We start from the raw sequence: 20,139 nt of genomic DNA, 5'->3' as shown, positions 1-20,139 counted from the left end.
CCGCCTTCACATCCTCCTTGTGTATACGTCATGCTGCCCCTGGGGTAGTTCAGAAACGCAGTTCAGAAACAAACAAGGGAGTTTTACACTAAAAACACTTCATCTTTAATTGTACAACTTTATCTGGCTGACTCAGACTGCTGATGTCACATGCAGGATTAGCATCAGCTAAAATTTGGAATGAATTTTTTAACAGAACTCCTTTCACCTTAAACTAATTCTAACCTTAACCCTAAAACCAAGTCTTTACCCTCGAGCAGACTATCTGTGTTGACATTAAAGGGAGATGAAGTGAAAGTAAAGTGAAGTGAGTTGAGGGTCATTTACCTACATTTCCTGAATGTCATTACTCACATGGTCTAAAGCTTAAAAAAATGTTCTGAGAAAGATACAAGAACACACACACACACACACACCACTAACTCGGACCACAGATATTCATTTTTGATCTGAACACATGCAGTTGTGTCTCAACTTGAATGCAGTTTATTTCTGTATATATTTCCACATTCTCCAGGTTATTCAGTATTTTACAGCGTGCATTGTCAGGTGTTTGTGTCTGTTTTCTGCAGAAGAGTCACTTTTCACACATTGCCTGATGACTGGAGTCCTAAAGCTGACCTACAACCAGTCACTAGATGATTGATTTAACGAGCCTTTTGCAGGTGTTTTTCACGTTTTACCTGGAAATCCATCAGTAGATAATATCTGTTGTGTCTAATAGCAGCAAGACCTGCGACAACATTGGGATCGTAAAACAAAACCATAATATCACAGGAATAGTCTTTCAGAGCTCAATCATTCTATTGTTTACCGTGAAGTGTATTGTAGCTGCTACTTCCAGCAATGCGCTGATGATGTTTGTGTCTTGTGTCTCTCCAGGAGACCAGGCTGTCAGTCATTGCCACAAGCCCGGCCTACAGACAGAACTTCACTGCTACAGCCGCCATAGCCACCAAGATGGACACCATTCGAACCATCATTGATATGATCGTATGTATCCTCCTCTCCTCTCCTCTCCTCTCCTCTCCTCTCCTCTCCTCTCCTCTCCTCTCCTCTCCTCTCCTCTCCGCTCCTCTCCTCTCCTCTCCTCTCGTCTGCATAAACAGAGTTCAACATTTGGATTTTGAACTAACTCTCTGTTTTCTTTCCGTTTTTTTCAGACAAACGAGACAAAGGATACGGTAAGCTGCTTTTGAATGGAAGTCAATTACATTTTTTGTATTATGTGTTTGCTAACTGCAGCTACATGTAGAGGAGTAAGTAAATGTGCATACATTACTGTACTGCAGATCTAAAAGATTTGCGTTAGTAATTTAGGTCTGGGCAACATGGCTAAAAAATGTCATCAATAATTGTTTTGCCAGTTAAAATTTTGACATTTTTCATGCGGACTGAATTGGTTCAACTGAGGGAATTTTCATTCTCCTTTTTTTTTTTTTTAACGAAACGGCAGAAGTGTTTACGATGAGTTTTGCTGATGCAACTTAGAATGAATCCCCACTAAACAGGCTGGATTGATTTGTGGCTACTCGAGGTGTTTATTTAGTGCAATAAATCTGACTTTAATGTAGTTGAGATGTTTAGAGAGTCTGAATTGTTTCTGACGTCATTACCTTCATCTTGTTCCTTCTCAGTGTTACGTCTTGTTACAGCTGGTATCCACTGCCATGTAAACTCTCTCACGCCCAGGAAACAAGGCGGGGTCACTCAGGACCGCCGCAGGAAGCTGAAAGGAGATTGCAATGATATTCACAAAGTTGCTTACTTTTGTATTTCCAACAAAATCACTGCAGCTCTATCTTAAACGTTGGACAAATTGCTCAGCCCTGCTGTCATCAGACCAGAAAACATTGGGTCATCCCATGTTTTGTGTCATACCGCCAAAATCCTCTACATATATGGAGACATAGAGACACCTTTCCTTCGTTAAGGTGTTAATATTTGTTTTTCTTTTTTCCCCTTAGTGTTGCTCTTTCGACTGCAATGTAAGTGTGGCATTCATTGTCATATCGCCAACATAAATTCTTCTTTAGCTTTGTTCTTTTGTCCTTTGAGCGGTTGTTTTACTTTTTGTATTTTGTTGTTTTGTCTGCAGGCTCCAGGAGGGGTTGAAGGACCAAAGGGAGATATCGGTGCTAAGGTGTGATACAATATAAAAAGCATTGCACCCAGAGCATTCAGTTGCACTAGAGGTGGTTGTCAGGAAATTTACATTGTCTTATCTCCCCCCCCCCCCCCACCCCTCTCTACAGGGAGAAACAGGTAGACCAGGGATGCCAGGAGAGAAAGGAGATGTTGGCAACGTGGTAGGTGATTTCCACCATCGTGCTCCTCAGCCACCACCCCCGACACACAAAACATGCATGAAACAATCATCACATTCCTTTAGATTTGTCATGCAGGCTTGATGGAAGTCTCGTTCGGATTATCTAATGTTTCTATCTCTATGTTACAGGGCAGCCTTGGAGATCCTGGTCCTGTTGGTTACAGTGGGATGAAGGTAGAGTGCACTTAATGAATGAGTTGACATGGGCGGAAACAATACCGGAACACGTGCAGGCTCTTTAAGTGGCGCATGTAATGGGTTACATCCTATAGGCACATATATAAAGTCACATTTGCCAGTTACTTGTTGTTCGTACTGTGGTCTTCAGATAAAGGTCGGTTTCTCCATGTCGTTCATTTCATTGAGAACTGCAGTCCAGGCCTCCTTTGTTGGAAAGTTTGTCTGCAGCCACTTCCGTGTGATGGCTCTGAACGTTTTTAAAATGTTCCAAGACTTTACTCACCTCACTGATCACTCTGCTGCGTGTAATGATGATGATTCTGACGTGTGTATTTCTGTTTCCAGGGAGACCGTGGTGGCAGAGGAAACAAGGTACTCTCAGAGCACAAAACGTATACTTATGATTCAGTGTATGCTCTTGGATTGCCGTACTGTTAAATTCATGGCCATGGCTGACTGATGTTGTGTGTTTCAATCTGCAGGGTGATAGAGGACACAAAGGCTACAAGGTGAGGTCCTCCTCACCGCTATCTCATCTTCAAAGGGTTGCTCTCCTGTCGGTGATTTCTCTGAAAGCTAATGGTTAAACTCTTCCCCTTGTCACTTTCCATCCTCTTTATCTCTGGCTGAATCGCAGGGAGAAAAAGGTCACGGGGGAAATGATGGCATTGATGGACGCAAGGTGAGTTACAGACCCCAACATGCAACGATACATCTCTGGTCATCTGGCTGTTCTTTTGTTGATTCGGTAAAGTTGTTTGAAGACACGTTTCTCTGGTTTTCCTTATTAGGGGGAAGACGGTTTCGCTGGTCTTGCCGGCTGTAAAGGATCTCCCGGATCAGACGTGAGTACTATATCTCGATCTCAGAATAATCCCACCGTTACTGTCCCACATTTTGTCCTCGACTGCGCTCACGCTTCTGTCACACGTTAAAGACAGTTTGAATCACAACCAGATGGGAACGAATCACTAGACGTTAACTCACTCTGACAATGACATCAGGTTTGACAACTGCAAATACACAGATGTGTATGTGTTAGTTAGGACACACTCTCTCTCTCTCTCTCTCTGTATCTTTCTCTTTTGGTGTCTGAGACTCTCTCTCTTGAACAGACATATTCAGACGATTCACATCCATAGCTGCCTGAGGCTCAGCCACATTGTTTACAGATTAGCCATTAGCCACAGTTGCATGTTTAGGAATGCCATCCTCGGCGGGCCTGGACCGACATTGCGCTCTGCGGCAGGCGGACTGAAGCTCTTAGCTCTCAATCACTGCAGAGTTTACATTCTCTGCTGTCAGATTGTTTAAATGACGCCATATAGTCGCACTGTGAACAAGCGAGCGTACATGTGCGTACGTGCACGACGGGGCCTCCGAGATTGAGTGTTGTGGCTTCAGCTGCTTGTGATCATGTATACTGAGAGACGGTCTCTGTGTTTTTCTGCTTCCAGGGCCTGCAGGGAGATTCTGGACCAAAGGGAGACTCTGGTCCTTATGGACTGAAAGGAGGAAAAGTAACATATGAAATAACACATGCGCTCTTGCAGATTTCAAATAGCCTTCCGGTGGTCTGTAATGAGGCAACGTGTGCTTGTTTCAGGGAGATTCAGGAAAAGACGGCGAAGAAGGAAGGCCTGGAAACTATGGCCCACTGGGACCTCAGGTAGATCAGTGCAAAGAGAATCACGATGACAAGCGGCAGATCTGTTCAAAGTGCCTCGAACGAAGCAGGGAATATAATACACGTGCAAATGTCTGTGTTGTGACAGGGTAAGCTGGGCCCTCGCGGAAACGACGGGGACAAAGGAGAGCGCGGCGACGACGTAAGCGATGGATCTCCCGACAACGGCAGAAGCATCAACTTTGCGCTCGTAAACGGTCCGTCTAACATCCTGCTTTGTGTGTGTGTTTCAGGGCCCACCGGGACTGAGTGGAAATGGCGGCGAGAGAGTAAATAGGAGCAATATTGCCGTGTGTGTGTGTGTGTGAGTGAGACAGCCGCCAACATATGTGTTAACATCTTTAAAATCCCTTGTAGGGACAAGTTGGAGAGAAGGGCGAGCAAGGTTCACGTGGAAACAGAGGTCCAAGAGGAGACTTGGTAAGATGATAAGGACGATGATGAAGGATGAAGAGTAGTCCCTCAGGGTCTATCTGATTTTAGCGCTTCCTCCTTAGCAATTCATGGGAAATATTATTTGACAGTTGAGTTAACTTCAACTACACAGGCCTTAATGGAAAACTGTTTTGATTAAGTAATTCCCCAATGTACTCCTGTTTGAAACTTGGCTTCGTCTGCTTCTCTTGTCTATTGTTACTGTCATGAATGCCTGTAGCTTTATGCTTTTGTTCTTATGCTTGACAGGGGGAGCCAGGGCCCCGTGGAGAGCAGGGGAGGGAGGGCTCAACTGGCGGCAACGGAGACCCTGTAAGACACACGCAAATATATTCACACACATACTCACACAGGAGCTACAGCACCACTGTCCTTTAATAAGCCTGTTGTTTGGAGTTTTAGGAGGCGGCACAGGCCCAATAGGAACCACCCACTTTTCTCTCTGGCAGCAACCTTTTTTTCCAGTCAGATGAAATATGGATGTACACGCACGTGTGAGCACTTGTGCGTGTGCATCCATATTTCACGTTGACGGGGAGTGCATCGGGCAGAAGCTTAAACAGAGGGGAACTTGGCCGCTGGCCCGCAGTGCTGCCCACTCCTCCATCGCCCCTCTCTCATTCGTTCTCCTCCCGGGAACACCAGCACTCAGTCTTTCCCCTCTGACTCAGTTCTTCTCTCCGTCTGCTCGAGCCAAAGGTTTTCTTTAATAAGGCACCAGGCAGCGTAATAATAATAATACGTTACAAGCATTACCGTAGTTGTGGTTACCTCCGTGATGTCAGAGCTTTCAATGGCTCTTTTGTGCTGCTTTCTGCTGCGCCTCCTCTCCTCATCAGAGCTGAATGAATAGTAAAGAACTGAATAGTGGTGAAAACATGGAACAACTGACACGTTGGGCTGCCTCATAGACTCAGGAAAATTGTATCCTCACGTGCAGTATTGTGCTGGACTTCATTTGCACGAGCCATAGTACACTGTTTTAAATGTGTACAGCACTTTATTGTAACATGTCAGCAATGTTTCTTGGTGTATTTTTGGTCAGTGTTGATTTGAAAGGAAAGAAGCATTTGTGACGTTTATGCAAATGTTCTTATCTTCGGTCTTAACTTGAGTCAGATGTGAAGAGCATTATTTATTTCAACTCAGTCTATCCAGTACGTCGGTAAGTCCGGTTTGATTTCGCCCAGCTCAGCAGACACTGGAAATGGGGGCAAACAGATGGCCTTGAACAGAAGTTTTCAAAAATAGCCTCCAGGAACTCTTAAAACGTTCCTATTTACAGACTCATCAATACATTCAAGTGATTTGTTCCATTGCAACAGTGTGACCTCACTGTGAGGACAGGACTGAGGTGCTTCTTGCAGCAGCTGCACCCAGCTGCTGTTTGCCAGAAAAAGCAAACTCCGTCTATTAACTCCGTCTTGTTTTCCGTTCTATATATTATGTGTCAAATGCACGAGATACAAAGTGTGAATCAGACAGATCGTCTTATCTGATTTCAAACAACTGTTTCACCTTCAACATATTAAAAATTGTGATCAACTTTGACTTCAAACCGGCTAATGGCTAATATCTGAATCAGTGTTAAAGACTCATTATCTGGCAATGAGGTAATTCTTGTCTCATTTGTGGTCTGATGAACTGCAAATTCATCAAATTCAGGCCGAATTCGACACCATATCGCCATTTCCCAACCTACTGTAGCTGCGTCATATTTTTCTCGGCTTTCGTCATACGGAAGTGACCGCGGTTTCGTCTCTTAGGCCCTTGCCCACCTTTTTGCATTTTTCAACATTATACTGTGGGTGGACTTGGGCTCAGACTTGGGGGTGAACGGGACACTGTGCCATCCCTGTTGAGTGTCGTTACAGGTCTGTTGGACCTCTAAATCAAACAGTCAACTAGAAAGGGCAGTAAAAAAAAAAAAACAGTTTTACTTGCCATCAAACAGTTTACTTATGCCAAAGAGTCAAAAGTGTTTAAAAGTTATTAGCAAATGTAGCACTGGATGAATCCATTTGTTGAAAAATGCCCCAAATGTGCAGCAGGACTTTGTGTCTGTGTTGAAGGGTTGTGTTGGTTGAAAATTCTGTCAAAGCCCGTTGCTCGGGGTTTTTTTCAGTTTGCTTTATGTGGTTATTTTTGTTGGAGTGTTTTAGCAGTGTCTCATTAACGGTGTTGTTGTTTTCCAGGGCGAGTCTGGGAAATCTGGGTCTCCTGGCTACAGAGGAGATGAAGGCGCACCTGGACCAGAAGTGAGTCCAACAAGACGTACATTGTGCTCAGAGGACCCGGAAACATATCTACTCAATCGGCTTCTTGCTTTTAGTGATAGGATCCTACTTGAACACAAGTTAGAACCGCTCTGGCTACTTCCCATGGAAGCTGTTTGTGATAGTGTTTTCATCAGACCTCCTTTCCTCATTTCAAGTGGGCGTGGCTCAGTTGGAAAACTGTGATGTCACATACTCGCATACAATCAGGATTTAGTGACGTTTTCGAATCAGAATCTGATCACAGTTGGTGAGGTTGTTTGGTCCCTGCTAATTAAATCTGATCAAACAACTCCCATGAACGTTAGATAAGTGTTGGAGTATGATACACTTCAAATAATATATATTTTAACTGATATTATGTTTTTTATGTGATTAAGTTGTGAATATTTGATGTCATGAAGTTTTGTTTTCCGGGCCCTTAAAATTGTTTAGGCTAAAGCAACTTTACATCTCAATCTGTATTTAACTCCAAAATCCATAAAAATGTGCAGCTTACTGTACCAACAGCAATCAAAAAGCTGTTATTATCCTAAATCATGTATATTACACACATTATTACACAATCTAGGGCTAGCTAACACATGGCGCATCTCATTTCATCGCATCTCGTTTCTGATCTAATCTCAATCATTCCTTTCTTCACCAAGGGACCCAAAGGGCCGAGAGGAATCAAAGGAGCTCCGGGAGACAGAGGCCAGCTTGGGGGGAGGGTGAGTGTGGGAGACGGATGTGTGCCATCCATCATATTCTCTTTGTGTATGCGGGTGGATCTGTCAGTGTAACTCTTTATGAATTTCAGGGAGAAGATGGTGCGCCAGGAAACGGAACTGCGGGTTGTCCTGGTTTCCAGGTGCGGCTTAACGCTCATGCATGTGATGTATGACACGCTGTGCTCCATGTACTTGAGTCTGAACATTTATGTCTTTTTTAGGGTTATCCTGGGTCCCGCGGAGACTCCGGCGAGCCGGTAAGTTTTCTTTCAAATGTTTACTTGGACTTGTATTAGAAATCAGACGTTGTGTTCACAACCGAAATATTCTGGATGAATGTAATGAGTCGGTTAAGTGACTTAGTTTTGTGTTTTTTTTAAGCTGAATTAGGTTGGCCGACCTAGTACTTTACATTTACACCTCAACACTGAATATGGGCGTCCGTGTTTAGAGTTCACGGCCACCAGTGTGAAATCAACCGTCACGCCTTATGACCTCTGACATTTGCTGTGTGACCCTTCAGGGTGGCAAGGGAACCCCTGGACCCAAAGGAGATGACGGAGACGGCGGAGATCCAGGCCGCGATGTGAGTCTGCCTCTGATTTCTCTCCTTTTTGCAGTTGCTCCTCGCTCTTGATCTCACTTTATCCTTACCCAATCCCTCCTTGGCAGAGAGCGCCGACAGGATGTGAGTCACATGTCTCGTTTTATCGGCCTCTTCTAACTCTTGTTAATATAATAACTTTTTTTCTTTTAGTTTCTGTCTTTCATTTTGTTCTTCTGCATTAGCCCCTCACGTACTTTACTCTTCTTTTTCTTAGTCCATCCGTCTCGACCTCACACTCGCCTTCTGTCCTGCAGCTGGAAATGCTCTTTTAAATAGATGTGAACACATTGTGTGTGTGTGTGTGTGAGTGTGTGTGTCTGTCTTTGGGGAAGGGGGCTCTGAGCTGATGCAGCTGTGTATACGTCGTTGTCAAGGATACCAGGAAATGAGCAGAAACGATGATGGGACTGTATCCCTCTTTTGGTCCGTGTGGGTGTGCGTGTATATGTGTGTGAGGGAGTATGCATAGCAACTGTACTTGTGTGTCCATATATCATGTCCATTTGAACACTGTAACTCCAGGTTTAAGTTGTTCATGTTTGCATTAAAATAATGGCGTTTCCAAGGTTCGTGTTCCGTGGCATCAACATTTCTGCAGCTGTCTGTACTTTCTCTCAGTGTGTCAGTGCACCCTGACCTCTTTTCTTCAAGACGAGTCGCACGTTCTAAGCTTTGGATTTACAGTGTCAGATCAGTTTAACACTCGTCAAGAACTTGTGGCCCTGTAGCACAGAGCGAGATTAGGTGTGTGCTCTCAGTGTGAGTATAATTCACCCAGTCGCACCCAATGTTTGAACTTTTCCATATTTAGCTTGTGCTTGAGTAGTGCCAGCAGTATGGAGGACACATCTAATGAACTCTGTAGCTGATTCTACAGCTGCGTTAAAGGACCCTCAACCTCAACTTTATTATAAAGTGCTGTATCATCAACTCAAAACATTTCCCATATCATCTTGAATTCAAACTTTTAAGTGCAATTTGAAGTTTGTTTTGCCCCATTGACTTTATCGAGACTGCTTCTCTCACGGAAATATAAATAATCAACACCACGCCTCAATCAGTCTATGAACTAGAGGTAAGCTTTGTTCACCAGGAATCTAAAGTAAATGGGCTGAAACCTATAAAATCACCCATATGGTCCTCAAATGAAGCTCCACTTTTACATTTTTTTGGGATGCACTTTTGGTGAAATATATGTAATTCTGTTGCCAGCACCTTTGCTAAAACGAAAAAGTGTTACAGTTTATTTAGGAAATACGCTTATTCACTTTCTTCTTAGCTTAGCTTAGCTGAGCTTAGCATAAAGACTGAAAACAAGGGAAACCAGCCAGCCTAGCTCTGTCTGTAATCAGTCCACCTGCATCTCTAAAGTTCACTCATGAAGACGTAATCTCTTGTACAATTCATACAAAAAGTGTTCAAATGAAAAGTCGTGGTTTATCTGCTCTACTTTCTTATTGGCCTGCAGCAGTAACCTCTAGAGCCAGGCTTGCTGTTTCCCCCTGATTACAGCCTTAATGCTAAGCTAAGCTAACTTGACTTGAGATTGGTATCAATCGTCTCAACTAACTCTCGGTATGAAAGCGAATAAGCGTATGTACCAAAATGTCAAACTATTGCCTTTCACAAAATATCCCTGCTGCTGTTCCATGTGTCCTTCATAGTACATGCATAAGAAGATCGCCTCGTTGGAAAAAATCAAATCCATTACATTCCACTTATCCCCAGAGGCATTCATCCAACTCTTTTCTTTCTCTTTTCAACAGTCCGTTATATTCTTCTCTCTGAACAGTCACTTCTTTGTTTCCACAAGTTTTACACTCGGCCGTTCACTCTTTTGAACAGTGCAGCGGACAAAACCGTTACCGGTTTGACTTGAAATCAGGAGACATTAAGATGGCCAACAACATATTCAGAGAGTCTAATGCCACTGGCTTCATCGTGGTTTTTGAACGAGAGGTATTTAAATTGTTGAAATATTTTCAACACTGTCCAGACATGTACTGTTGCCTGCACGTTCTCGGGGGGGGGGGGGGGGGCAGGGTTGTGTCAGAGAAGATAAAGGTGGAGACAGACCTTTTGACTTTTCCACCCTTTTGACCATCTAGCGCACACACTTTGGAATGATAATGTGCACGTATTCGACAAGGTACGACAAACTGTCCCATCTGGCCGTGTGTATTCAAATATGACGCACGGTCAGGATGGATGTGTGTGTGTGTGTGTGTGTGTGGATTATATGGCCCAGGTTCTCTGCATCAAAATGTTTGAAGTTGAGAATGTGAAGTAATCGAAACCGTGTGTGTGTGTGTGTGTGTGTGCAACTATGCATGTGTATGTTAAAAGCCAGGTTAACATTACCCTCTCTCTGCCTCTCTTTCATATTCTGTCCACTTTACGAAGATGCTTGTGTAGAAACACTGCAGATCTGCTGGTTTGAGTCTCCTTTTAACTCAGATCAAAGAGCAAAACGTATTTATTGGGGTGATTTGTGACCCTCTTTTCACTAATTTTCACATCTCATTTCTGTCTGGCATGTTGAGCTGCATTTATGCGACTACAAATTAAAATGTATTTGGAGCAGAGAGGAGATATACTTTGTGTGGACTACATTCTTTTTAGGTATTTGCTTTTTGATGAAGAAAATACACGCAGCTCTTTCTGTTAAAGGGTTCAATATTGTTCTTGAGTAAATAAGTTCTTTCAAACAGCCGCCCCCCCCCCCCCCCCCCTTGAATCTGCACATGTGTTCTTTGAAAGCTGTTTGCTCCATGCTGCTTAGTATCACACATTCTCTGCAGCTGTCCACAGTCGTCCTCAAACCACTTCTTTAGAGTGTCTGTGGGAACAGGGAACATAAAAAATGGGATAATTTTCCTAAATTGATTTACATTGTTTAAGCTCTTTATTCTCCACACTTCTACAGTCTGATCTCATAGCAATCAGCAGTGGGTCAGTGCAGCAGCTGCAGGGGGAGAGAGCAGCCAAAGCCCCCGCAGCTGCACTGGCAAGCCAGGCAGGACCAGACCTTCAACTTCAATGTAGAGTTGAACTGGATTCAGAGGCTTTCCTCAGATGGCCTCGACCCTTTGAAAGGGTTTTGATATGTTGATTCTATTTCTAAAAAGTGATATGTCTTGTGACATATACTGTAGCCTTTTAGTCAGAAATGCCTCAGGGGACAAAAGTGCCACACTTCATCTTTAACTACATCATCCAACCCCCTGAACACGAACTGTAATCTATAAAATGACTTTCTTTCAGTTTCACATTCTCTCCAATGGGAGTATCTGAAGGATCCATATTAGAACCATTACTTTTCTCACTGTATATCTCTCTATTTGAGTTTATGCTGATGACACCCAGATTTACATTGCTATTCCACCAGGTGGTCCAGATTATTTCTCCACACTGAGCGTTGTTTAACCTTCGTTTAGCTGTTTGACGACGTCTTCCATCTAAACACAGATGAGATCCTCAAGCTTTCTTCCATCTTTATTCAGTCCATTTTTGGTCAGATGCAAGTTTACATTCACGCGTCTATCATCCATACTGGACTTCTGTGACTTCTCTCTCAATCTCCTTTCATCTTCTCTTTTCACAGAACGACCAACCAGGACCTACAGGATCTAAAGGGGCCAAGGGTCACAGAGGACCTGAAGGCAATCCGGTAAGAAAACCATGTGTGTGTCTGTGTGTGTGTAGGTGTGTGTGTCTGTGTGTGTGTGTGTCTGTGTGTGTGTGTCTGTGCGTGTGTGTGCCTGTCTCTGTGTGTGTCTGTGTGTGTGTGTGTGTGTGTGTGTCCGTGTGTGTGTGTGTGTGTCTGTGTGTGTGTATGTGTGCGTGTGCCTGTCTCTGTGTGTGTCTGTGCGTGTGTGTCTGTGTGTGTGTATGTGTGCGTGTGCCTGTCTCTGTGTGTGTCTGTGTGTGTGTGTCTGTGTGTTGTAGGTTTTTCTACATGTATATGCAGGTTGAGACACTGGAGGGACTGCTGTCCTCACATACAGAGTAGACCCCTCCCTCTGAAACCATTTATCTACTCTCACATTCAAACATAGTTTTGGGTTCATTTTATTGTTTCACTGTTGTAAATACCTCCAGCAGAACATTGTGTTACACCTAAGATTAGCCTAGCTTAGCTCTACTGAATGCTACATTTGTATTTGCCTATAATATATATATATAAAGCCAAACAAATAATGTTTTTGTGTGTGTGACTGAGTGTAGCACAACAATGGAGCTCTATGTCAAAGCTTGATTAATTGTTGGATTTGGTCTTCTCGTGGGATTTGTTAACATTAGGAATACAGAATACAACGAGACCTTAGGTTGTGCTAACAAGAACAGAGCAAAGCTTAGCACTGTGTATTTCCCTAGCTGTGGTCAGAGGTTGCTAATGATCCCAGTAAAATGAGCTGAGGTTAGCCAATCTCAGCACTCAACAAAACATCAAACCGCATGCAAAGACATAAAAAAATGGCATCCCTTAGTTTGGCTGAGAGTATGTGGGAAAGGTAGTGTAATTAAATTTCCCGTTCACCAACTGGCAAGTGAAAGCTTGTGGTATTGGATCATGTGAAAAGATGAACAAGGATTGGATCTAAATATAATGCGGTGCATGAAGACAAGTCCTCAAACTCTACCCTTTCACACTTTCCCTACTTTCTGTCTCTACCCCTCCTCCTCTTCCTCCTCCGTTTTTCCTCTCCTTTCCATCTCTCCTCTGGCTTGTGTCTCTGCTGCATATTTCTGTACGAACAGTTTGCTCTTCATGTGCTCTTTGGACTGTTTCTCTCATCTAAAATCACTCTCGCTCGCTCGCTCTCTCTCTCTCTCTCGCTCTCTCTCTCGCTCTCTCTCTCTCTCTCTCTCGCTCTCTCTCTCCCTCTCTCTCTCGCTCTCTCTCTCTCGCTCTCTCTCTCTCTCTCTCTCTCGCTCTCTCTCTCTCTCTCGCTCTCTCTCTCGCTCTCTCTCTCTCTCACATGCAAGCTATAGCTGGCGTCTTTGTGACAGAAAGGAATTCTCTTAAACTGAATTTAATGTCTCTTAAAACAAAACAGATGTTTTTTCTGCAGCTGAGTGAAAAAAACAAAATGCTGTGGCTATGAACTTTTGGAAGATTCACATGTTGTTGCAGAAAGATAGCAACGCACACAAATGTGTGGGTGTGGATGTGGGTTCGGTGACTGAGGGATTCTGGTTTGCAGTCAATGGAGTGATGTGTTTTTTTCACTTTTTTTCTTCTTCTTTTCAAATAATCTGTTTTTATTCCAGTTAAAATAAAAATAAAAAAAGTATTCCAGTACTTGCTTTGTCATTTTGAAGTCAGACTAGATTGACGTTGATCAGATAAACACATCTGTCTTCTTTCTTCACTCGTTCTCCCTTTCTGTTCAGGGACCTTCTGGGCCTCCCGGACCACCAGGAACTGATGTGAGTATGAAAAATATTGAATCAAACCCTCGCACTCATTTCCGTCCCATGACAGGGCGGCTAAGGACCTCAGACTTAATTCCCCCTTGAAGCTGCGCTAGTTTTCACCCTGAAATTGATACTGTGGGTTCAGTCGAAAGCCACACATTCAATTTCCTGAACACAAAACCCCGTAGCCTTTCACCGACCAGTCCTCCGTGTAGAATATCACCACTGTCATGTTTTATTTTTTCATTCTGGAGTCGCTTGAAGCAATCTAGTCTACATAAAGTTATGTAATGTGATTTAACGGTGCATTGCTGTACTGTAACATTGAACTCTACCTTCTCTCTTCAGGAATGTGAAATTCTGGATATCATCATGAAGCTCTGCTGTAAGTTGAAAACGCTCAACAGAAACGAATGTGCTCCACGTTGCCCTTTTCAACTCAGTGCTTGATTCGCCAAACATGCAATCGAAACCTTAAAAAATGTGAGGGTTTACCCAGGTTATGTTACGTTCATTAACTTTGATTTGTTTGTTTTTCTCCCCCGTCCTTTCCTAATCGCAGCTTGTTGTGGTAAGTTTGTGCTCAATTGAAACAAAGTCATCGTCGTCATTGTCTGGCGCCGCTCCAAGGCTGTTGTCATCCATTGCGATCTTGTTTATGTCCCCAGAGTGTAAGTGTGCGGCTATGGACCTGGCGTTCATTGTGGACAGCTCAGAGAGTATCGGTGCCACAAACTTTGCTCTCGCCAAAGACTTTATCATCGCAGTCATAGACAGACTGACCAAAGATCAGCAACTCAAGGTAATGTCCGAGCTTTTTAGCTTGGGTTTTTTTGACATTTGCCTCCACTGTATTTCATAATCACCCATCTTTGCCTCGCCTCTGTCGGATAAATGGCATGTGTTTGTTCAAAATGACACCAAAAACGTTTTTGAGAGATGTTAGGAAATTCTGCCCCGAGAACAGACCTCCAAATAGAAAAATGTAAATGAAAGATATTGTCTCTTGGTTTTGGAACTTGCTTTTATGTCTCCAATGACTCTCCCCTTCCAGTTTGGATATAATTAGTCAGGATGGGTGGGACGCAGAAATGTTGACACAGGAAAACACATGCTCACAGACATAACACAACACAGACCGAAGCACACAGTCACCATGCAATGATTTTCTTTCCAGTTTGCAAGCAATGATTCCGGGTTGAGCGTAGTCCAGTACAGTGGACCGAAGGCCCAAGAAGTTGTCCGACTGGGAGACGCAGGCCTCATCGCATTTAAAGAGTGAGTTGACATGCATTCAACCAGAGCCCTGTCTGCCTCGCTGGCTTGCGCTTCTTTGGTAACGATTCAGCGTCATCACACTTCAGCGTCATCACACGTGCAATTTTCAACAGTCTTCTGTCTTATTAAGAGTGAGGAGATCAATTATTACATCATCTCTTAGCCCCCAGTTTAGAAATTGCCCCACAACATGTTCAGCCAAGCTTAAGCTTAACGAGATAAGCAAGGGAATACAGTTAGCTCTATCAAAAGGGCTTTGCAGCATCTCAGTAGTCTTATTTACACATTTGTGTATTTACCGTGTTTATTTTAAATATGACATGCTGTTTCGTGCATGGGTTGGTGACAAGCTTGCTGGCTAACACGGTGCTACATGTGAATAAGAATTTTCTAACACAATCCAGACATGTAACTCTAATGAACAAATAATAAATGAATTAATAAACAATAAAATAGATCAATCCTTATATTTGCACGTAATAGTGTTTTTTTAATTCATTGATTTCCTTAAAAATATGTTGATTTTTGTGTTGTAAAATGTGTGTGTGTGTGTGTGTGTGTGTGTGTGTGTGTGTGTGTGTGTGTGTGTGTGTGTGTGTACAGGAAAGTGAGACAAATGGACTGGCTGGCTGAAGCCACATACACAGGCGAGGCCCTTGATTACGCTCTGACCAACACACTCAGCCTGATGACGCATGAGAACAAAGTGATTATCGTTCTAACAGACGGACGTTCTAATATTATCAGGGACAGGGTTCCCCTCAACGTGCTCTGTGGTAAAGATCTCCGGGTAAGTACAATGCACCTGGATAGACGACACTAACGGGCCTGCAGCCGGGCATTTACAGAGAGGAGTGTGTGCCATCAGTCTTGAAATACGCTGCAGGTTTAGTCACCTAACGCTTGAAATTTTGTGTTTTCCTGAACATAAGTAAAAACATTTCCACCTTAAATTAGTGCATCGAAATTCACCAGAATGCAGGAAATGGTGTGTTTGATGCTCTAAATTTCCAGATGGGTGGTGTTAAAGCAGCAGCAATGCCTCACGCTATCCCTGCTAGATAGCAGTAGTGTTGTTACTGCAGTGAAACATTGTCTCCAGGACAGAAAAGCCTGCTGGGTTTAGTCCAATCAGATCGCGGCTCTTTTGTAAACAGCCTCTCAGAGCGCTAGCGATTACCGATTGACAGGCTAATTAGAATGTTTGACGTTGCAGTCAGGTGCTCCTCCCTTTTTTGACGACAGGAGATCATTGTTATTGGGTGAAAAATATATAAAAGATCTCCCACGAAGAACTAGTCGACGCCTTTTTAGAAATGGGCAATGAATGTCCTTGCCACACTGTTTGTTTAAAATATAAATATAATAATAATTAATAACTTATGAAGAAATAATGAAGAACCCGCTGAATTAAAAACCTCCTTCCTCCCCTGCAGGTGGGTGGTTTAGGAGTGAAGGACTACTCAGGCCGTGAACCCAACCAAGAGCAGCTTGGGGAACTGGTTTGTAAGAGTGACACCAAACCAGGCTTTTCCTTTGTCTTGGACAACTTTGCCGAGCTGCTCGATGACTCTTTCCTGCAGAACCTCACATCCAACATCTGTCAAGGTAAACACACACACACATCCACACCGTATGTAATTTCTATCATGTGAATATTTTTTACGAATCCCAAATAAACTGACTTATTAACCCCTGTTGTTCTCTCATTCAGATAAGAAGTGCCCAGACTACAAATGTCCCAGTAAGTCTGTTTATCTTCACCAGTACCACAGTTCACTGTTTTCAATGTTTACCTGATCTTACCGCTGTTGACCCAGTTTGCCATTTATATCTTGAGTAACATTTTCTCTCTTTCTCATATTCGGTCTATATGAGTTTAAAATTCATTCAAATGATCAGACACAACAAAGACGCACAGGGAACGAGAGCTGAAATAAAACATAAAACAACCAACGGTTTGGAGCCATGAAATGTGCAAGTGAATTGTATAAATGCTATCTGGCTGTCTTTCACCTTGACGCCTCTCTAGACTGTTATTTACAGAGCCACTGGAAACCGCTATGGATCAGGTTTATTGTGTATGTCTGTGTGTGTTGCAGTCACTTTCTCTGAAAGTGCCGATATTTTGGTGATGATGGACAGCTCGGCAAGCGTTGGGCAGAAGAACTTCGACACCACCAAGACCTTTGTCAACCGCTTGGCCGAGCGTTTCCTGTCTGCCGAGAGGAAGAGCGGGGCCACCGTCAAAATGGGTGTGGGCCAGTACAGCCGAAGCACCAGCATGGAGCAGGCGCCAACTTCCAATTTGACCATGCTGACCTATAAAACTGAACAGGCGGTCTTCCAAAACGACGGCACCAACGTGTTGGAGGCAATGGAATTTGCCGTGAAGAGTTTACGTGGTCGTGGGGACGCATCGGGGGGCAAGAAGAAGCTGGTGCTGTTCTCTGACGGCAGGTCTCAGGGCGTCACCGCGCTGTTGCTGGAGAAGCGCGTTCGTGAGGTGGCGGACGCCGGGGTGGAGGTCTTCGTCATTGCCGTTGGCAGCCAAGTCAATGAGGTCAACCTGCGCACGCTGGTGAGCAAGGGACGGCAGGACGACATCGGCTACGCCCAGCGCCACCTGTTCCGTGTCGCAGACTACACCTCTCTGCTTCGCGGGGTCTTCCACCAAACAGTCTCCCGCCGGGTGTCCATCCACTGAGTGCACGGCCCCCCAACAACAGGACCAACACACTTTAGATTCTTAGTCCCAATATGAATATTCAGTCTCACTCATTTACCATACACTGTGTTCGAGTACTTTAAAAAAAAAATTAAAATTATAATTGTCACAAAATGTGTGACGGTCAAAATGAAATGTTTTCATGAAGTTTACCTGGGACTTTTTTACCCTGAGCTGAGCTTCCAAGGCAGATCATCTTAGGCTGTGTACAATTTCCACCTTCTGTGCTGAGATCATTGGACTATAACCCAAATGATGGTGCTAGCCAAAACAATTTTAGTGCTTGTTGTGACATTACACAACTGTTAGAAATTGCTGCCTGGAAAGTCAAATTTCAGGGTTAAAAATGTCCCAAGTCGAAAGGGGTTGCTTCGTCCCTGGAGAGCCATAAAGGCCACAACTAAACTAAATGTATAGCATTTAAATGCATTGGGCTGATTTCTACTCAGGTACACTGCATCCCTGCATCATTTTCAACTAGTCTTGACCCGTCCTCTGCCTTACTTAAACTAACAAGTGTGGGTTGAAGATGGCTCATCAAGGCTACACTCTCATGTCTCTCCAGGACTTGGAGCTCCTGCCATTCGAAGGATTTATGTTCAGAGTTAAATGTGGACTCCTCTTTGTAGCTCTTACCACTTTTTCAAGAGGTGTCGGAGTGATGGTGTCACAATTTTACGACATAGGCAGACCAGCTGTCGATGGAAAACTTACAAATTCTTTGGTGAGTGCTCGTTTTACCGAAATAATTGTGAACCTGGAATGCTGACGCGTGATTGGCAAATCCACTTTGTTTTAGGTTTGCAAAGGTCAGTTGGAAAAGCCATAACTTATTCCCAACTTTGTGAGAAGTCACACCCGACATCACTTGAAAAATTTGTTGGATCACCAAACCGACAGGGAAAACAGGAAATGACATCAGGCAGACTTCAAAACAATCCAATCCACACTTCACCTGGTGATAATGACGACGTCACAGCTGGACTCTACATGTGAGTCTAGCTGTAGTGTGTGTATCTGTATGTGTGTGGAGGTTTTTTTATGTGTAGCCCTGGGTGATTGTTCTATAAACAGTTGTGCCGGCGTCACTAGTTCAAATGACAGAATGACAGAAACCTGTTCTTTGTTGTCTGTGAAGCAGAGAGGCATCTGACACACACACGCGCGCGCACACACACACACACACACACACACTTAGGTGCCCAATCATTGAGGTAGGAAAACATCTGTTGTGGTTAAAGGCTGGAAAAGAAACTCATGGGACTCATGCTGTGAGGCCCTCACACCCACATACAGACAGAAAACAGTGTGTAAATTTTATGATCCCCTCAACAGTTCCACACTTTCAGTTTCGTTGTCATCAGTGGCCCAGAGTCACCGTACTGTTGTTATCTGTGGTGCTATTAGTCTCAGTGTATCATCCTTTACCCATGTTGTTAAAGAAGATATTTTTACCCGAGGATACAAAACCTCAGTGTTGTGAGAGCTCCTTCAATAAAGGTTGCTACACCAAAGTGTCTCAGCTCACTTTTGTCCACACAAATCGATGACTGCCAAAGCCCGTATACAAAGATGCATTTTTATGTTCATGCAACTCTAAAGATCCTCTTCTGAAATAGATTAACTCTCTGTGAAATTCAAACACTGGACGATGAACCAAATGATGAAAAATATTGTAATTTTACCCCAATAGTGACATAGTACTAACCTTCTCAGACTTTGGTGATGCCCTGACTTTTCATCGTCATTTTTCCAGTACTTTTATTTATAACTGTACTTTGTGTTGAGTACTAATTAGCAAATACCCTAACATGCTAAACCAAGGTTGTAAAACATAATTGCACTTGCTGAACAGCAGTATTTTAGCATTGTCCCTCTCAGCATATTAGCCTGCTGATGTTAGCATTTAGCTCAAAGCGCTACTGCGCATTAGTACAGCGTCACAGAGCCGCAGGCATGGCTATAGACTTCTAAGCTTGTTTATTACCCTTCAAAACATTTATTCACCAACGTTGCTGATCTGCAGTTACATTGCTACAGCGAGGTCTAAAAGAGAAAATGGCGGCAAACTTTAAAACCACTATTCGGTTTTTCAGTCACTAGATGTTGCTGTCTCACGCAGTTTTGACCTGTTGTATTTCCTGTAGCTGTGTGCACAGTTGTTAGCTATTTTAGCGATGCGACTCTAGATGCAATGTTGATCGGCCGATTGCCTTCACTTATGTCTCGAGTGACATTACTAACATTTCCTAACTACTGAATGACTTGCTTTCAAATGTGTGCTGTCGAAGATAATCCACATTGTTCGTGGTGACTGCAGTTACTATCTTCTATAAATTAAATGCTGTCAAACTGCATTGGGGCAACAGCCACACTTTTGCATTAATTGTGTAGCATCTGCTGTCATTGCCAAAGGCTTTGGGCGTGCGTATTGTTGCTTTTCCAAACTCGGCTAACATTTTGAGCATGGGGCTATCCCCATATA

The 20,139-nt window shown here is 43.5% G+C and overlaps 1 protein-coding gene across 1 annotated transcript in view; it reads left to right on the top strand.

Annotated features, from left to right (window-relative positions):
- The window catches only part of col6a1 (collagen, type VI, alpha 1), a 22,493-nt gene extending 3,325 nt beyond the window's left edge, over nucleotides 1–19,168 (top strand). The window contains exons 5-35 of the mRNA XM_079284576.1: nucleotides 883–993; nucleotides 1,164–1,184; nucleotides 1,968–1,988; nucleotides 2,099–2,143; nucleotides 2,256–2,309; nucleotides 2,459–2,503; nucleotides 2,855–2,881; nucleotides 2,992–3,018; nucleotides 3,147–3,191; nucleotides 3,301–3,354; nucleotides 3,967–4,029; nucleotides 4,116–4,178; nucleotides 4,285–4,338; nucleotides 4,430–4,465; nucleotides 4,554–4,616; nucleotides 4,881–4,943; nucleotides 6,827–6,889; nucleotides 7,558–7,620; nucleotides 7,710–7,760; nucleotides 7,842–7,877; nucleotides 8,144–8,206; nucleotides 11,832–11,897; nucleotides 13,625–13,660; nucleotides 13,997–14,033; nucleotides 14,211–14,219; nucleotides 14,317–14,450; nucleotides 14,826–14,926; nucleotides 15,530–15,716; nucleotides 16,363–16,534; nucleotides 16,641–16,670; nucleotides 17,029–19,168. Of these exons, the coding sequence (XP_079140702.1) occupies nucleotides 883–993; nucleotides 1,164–1,184; nucleotides 1,968–1,988; nucleotides 2,099–2,143; nucleotides 2,256–2,309; nucleotides 2,459–2,503; nucleotides 2,855–2,881; nucleotides 2,992–3,018; nucleotides 3,147–3,191; nucleotides 3,301–3,354; nucleotides 3,967–4,029; nucleotides 4,116–4,178; nucleotides 4,285–4,338; nucleotides 4,430–4,465; nucleotides 4,554–4,616; nucleotides 4,881–4,943; nucleotides 6,827–6,889; nucleotides 7,558–7,620; nucleotides 7,710–7,760; nucleotides 7,842–7,877; nucleotides 8,144–8,206; nucleotides 11,832–11,897; nucleotides 13,625–13,660; nucleotides 13,997–14,033; nucleotides 14,211–14,219; nucleotides 14,317–14,450; nucleotides 14,826–14,926; nucleotides 15,530–15,716; nucleotides 16,363–16,534; nucleotides 16,641–16,670; nucleotides 17,029–17,633 (2,445 nt within the window). The 3' untranslated portion in view covers nucleotides 17,634–19,168. The remainder of the gene's footprint in view (nucleotides 1–882; nucleotides 994–1,163; nucleotides 1,185–1,967; nucleotides 1,989–2,098; nucleotides 2,144–2,255; nucleotides 2,310–2,458; nucleotides 2,504–2,854; nucleotides 2,882–2,991; nucleotides 3,019–3,146; nucleotides 3,192–3,300; nucleotides 3,355–3,966; nucleotides 4,030–4,115; nucleotides 4,179–4,284; nucleotides 4,339–4,429; nucleotides 4,466–4,553; nucleotides 4,617–4,880; nucleotides 4,944–6,826; nucleotides 6,890–7,557; nucleotides 7,621–7,709; nucleotides 7,761–7,841; nucleotides 7,878–8,143; nucleotides 8,207–11,831; nucleotides 11,898–13,624; nucleotides 13,661–13,996; nucleotides 14,034–14,210; nucleotides 14,220–14,316; nucleotides 14,451–14,825; nucleotides 14,927–15,529; nucleotides 15,717–16,362; nucleotides 16,535–16,640; nucleotides 16,671–17,028) is intronic.
- Nucleotides 19,169–20,139: the final 971 nt, after the last annotated feature.

This window comes from Melanostigma gelatinosum (genome assembly GCF_949748355.1).
Source record: "Melanostigma gelatinosum genome assembly, chromosome: 15".
In the NCBI taxonomy this organism is placed as follows: Eukaryota; Metazoa; Chordata; class Actinopteri; order Perciformes; family Zoarcidae; genus Melanostigma; species Melanostigma gelatinosum.
Note: the sequence above shows the minus strand (reverse complement) of the source record. Positions and strands in the feature narration are given on the sequence as shown.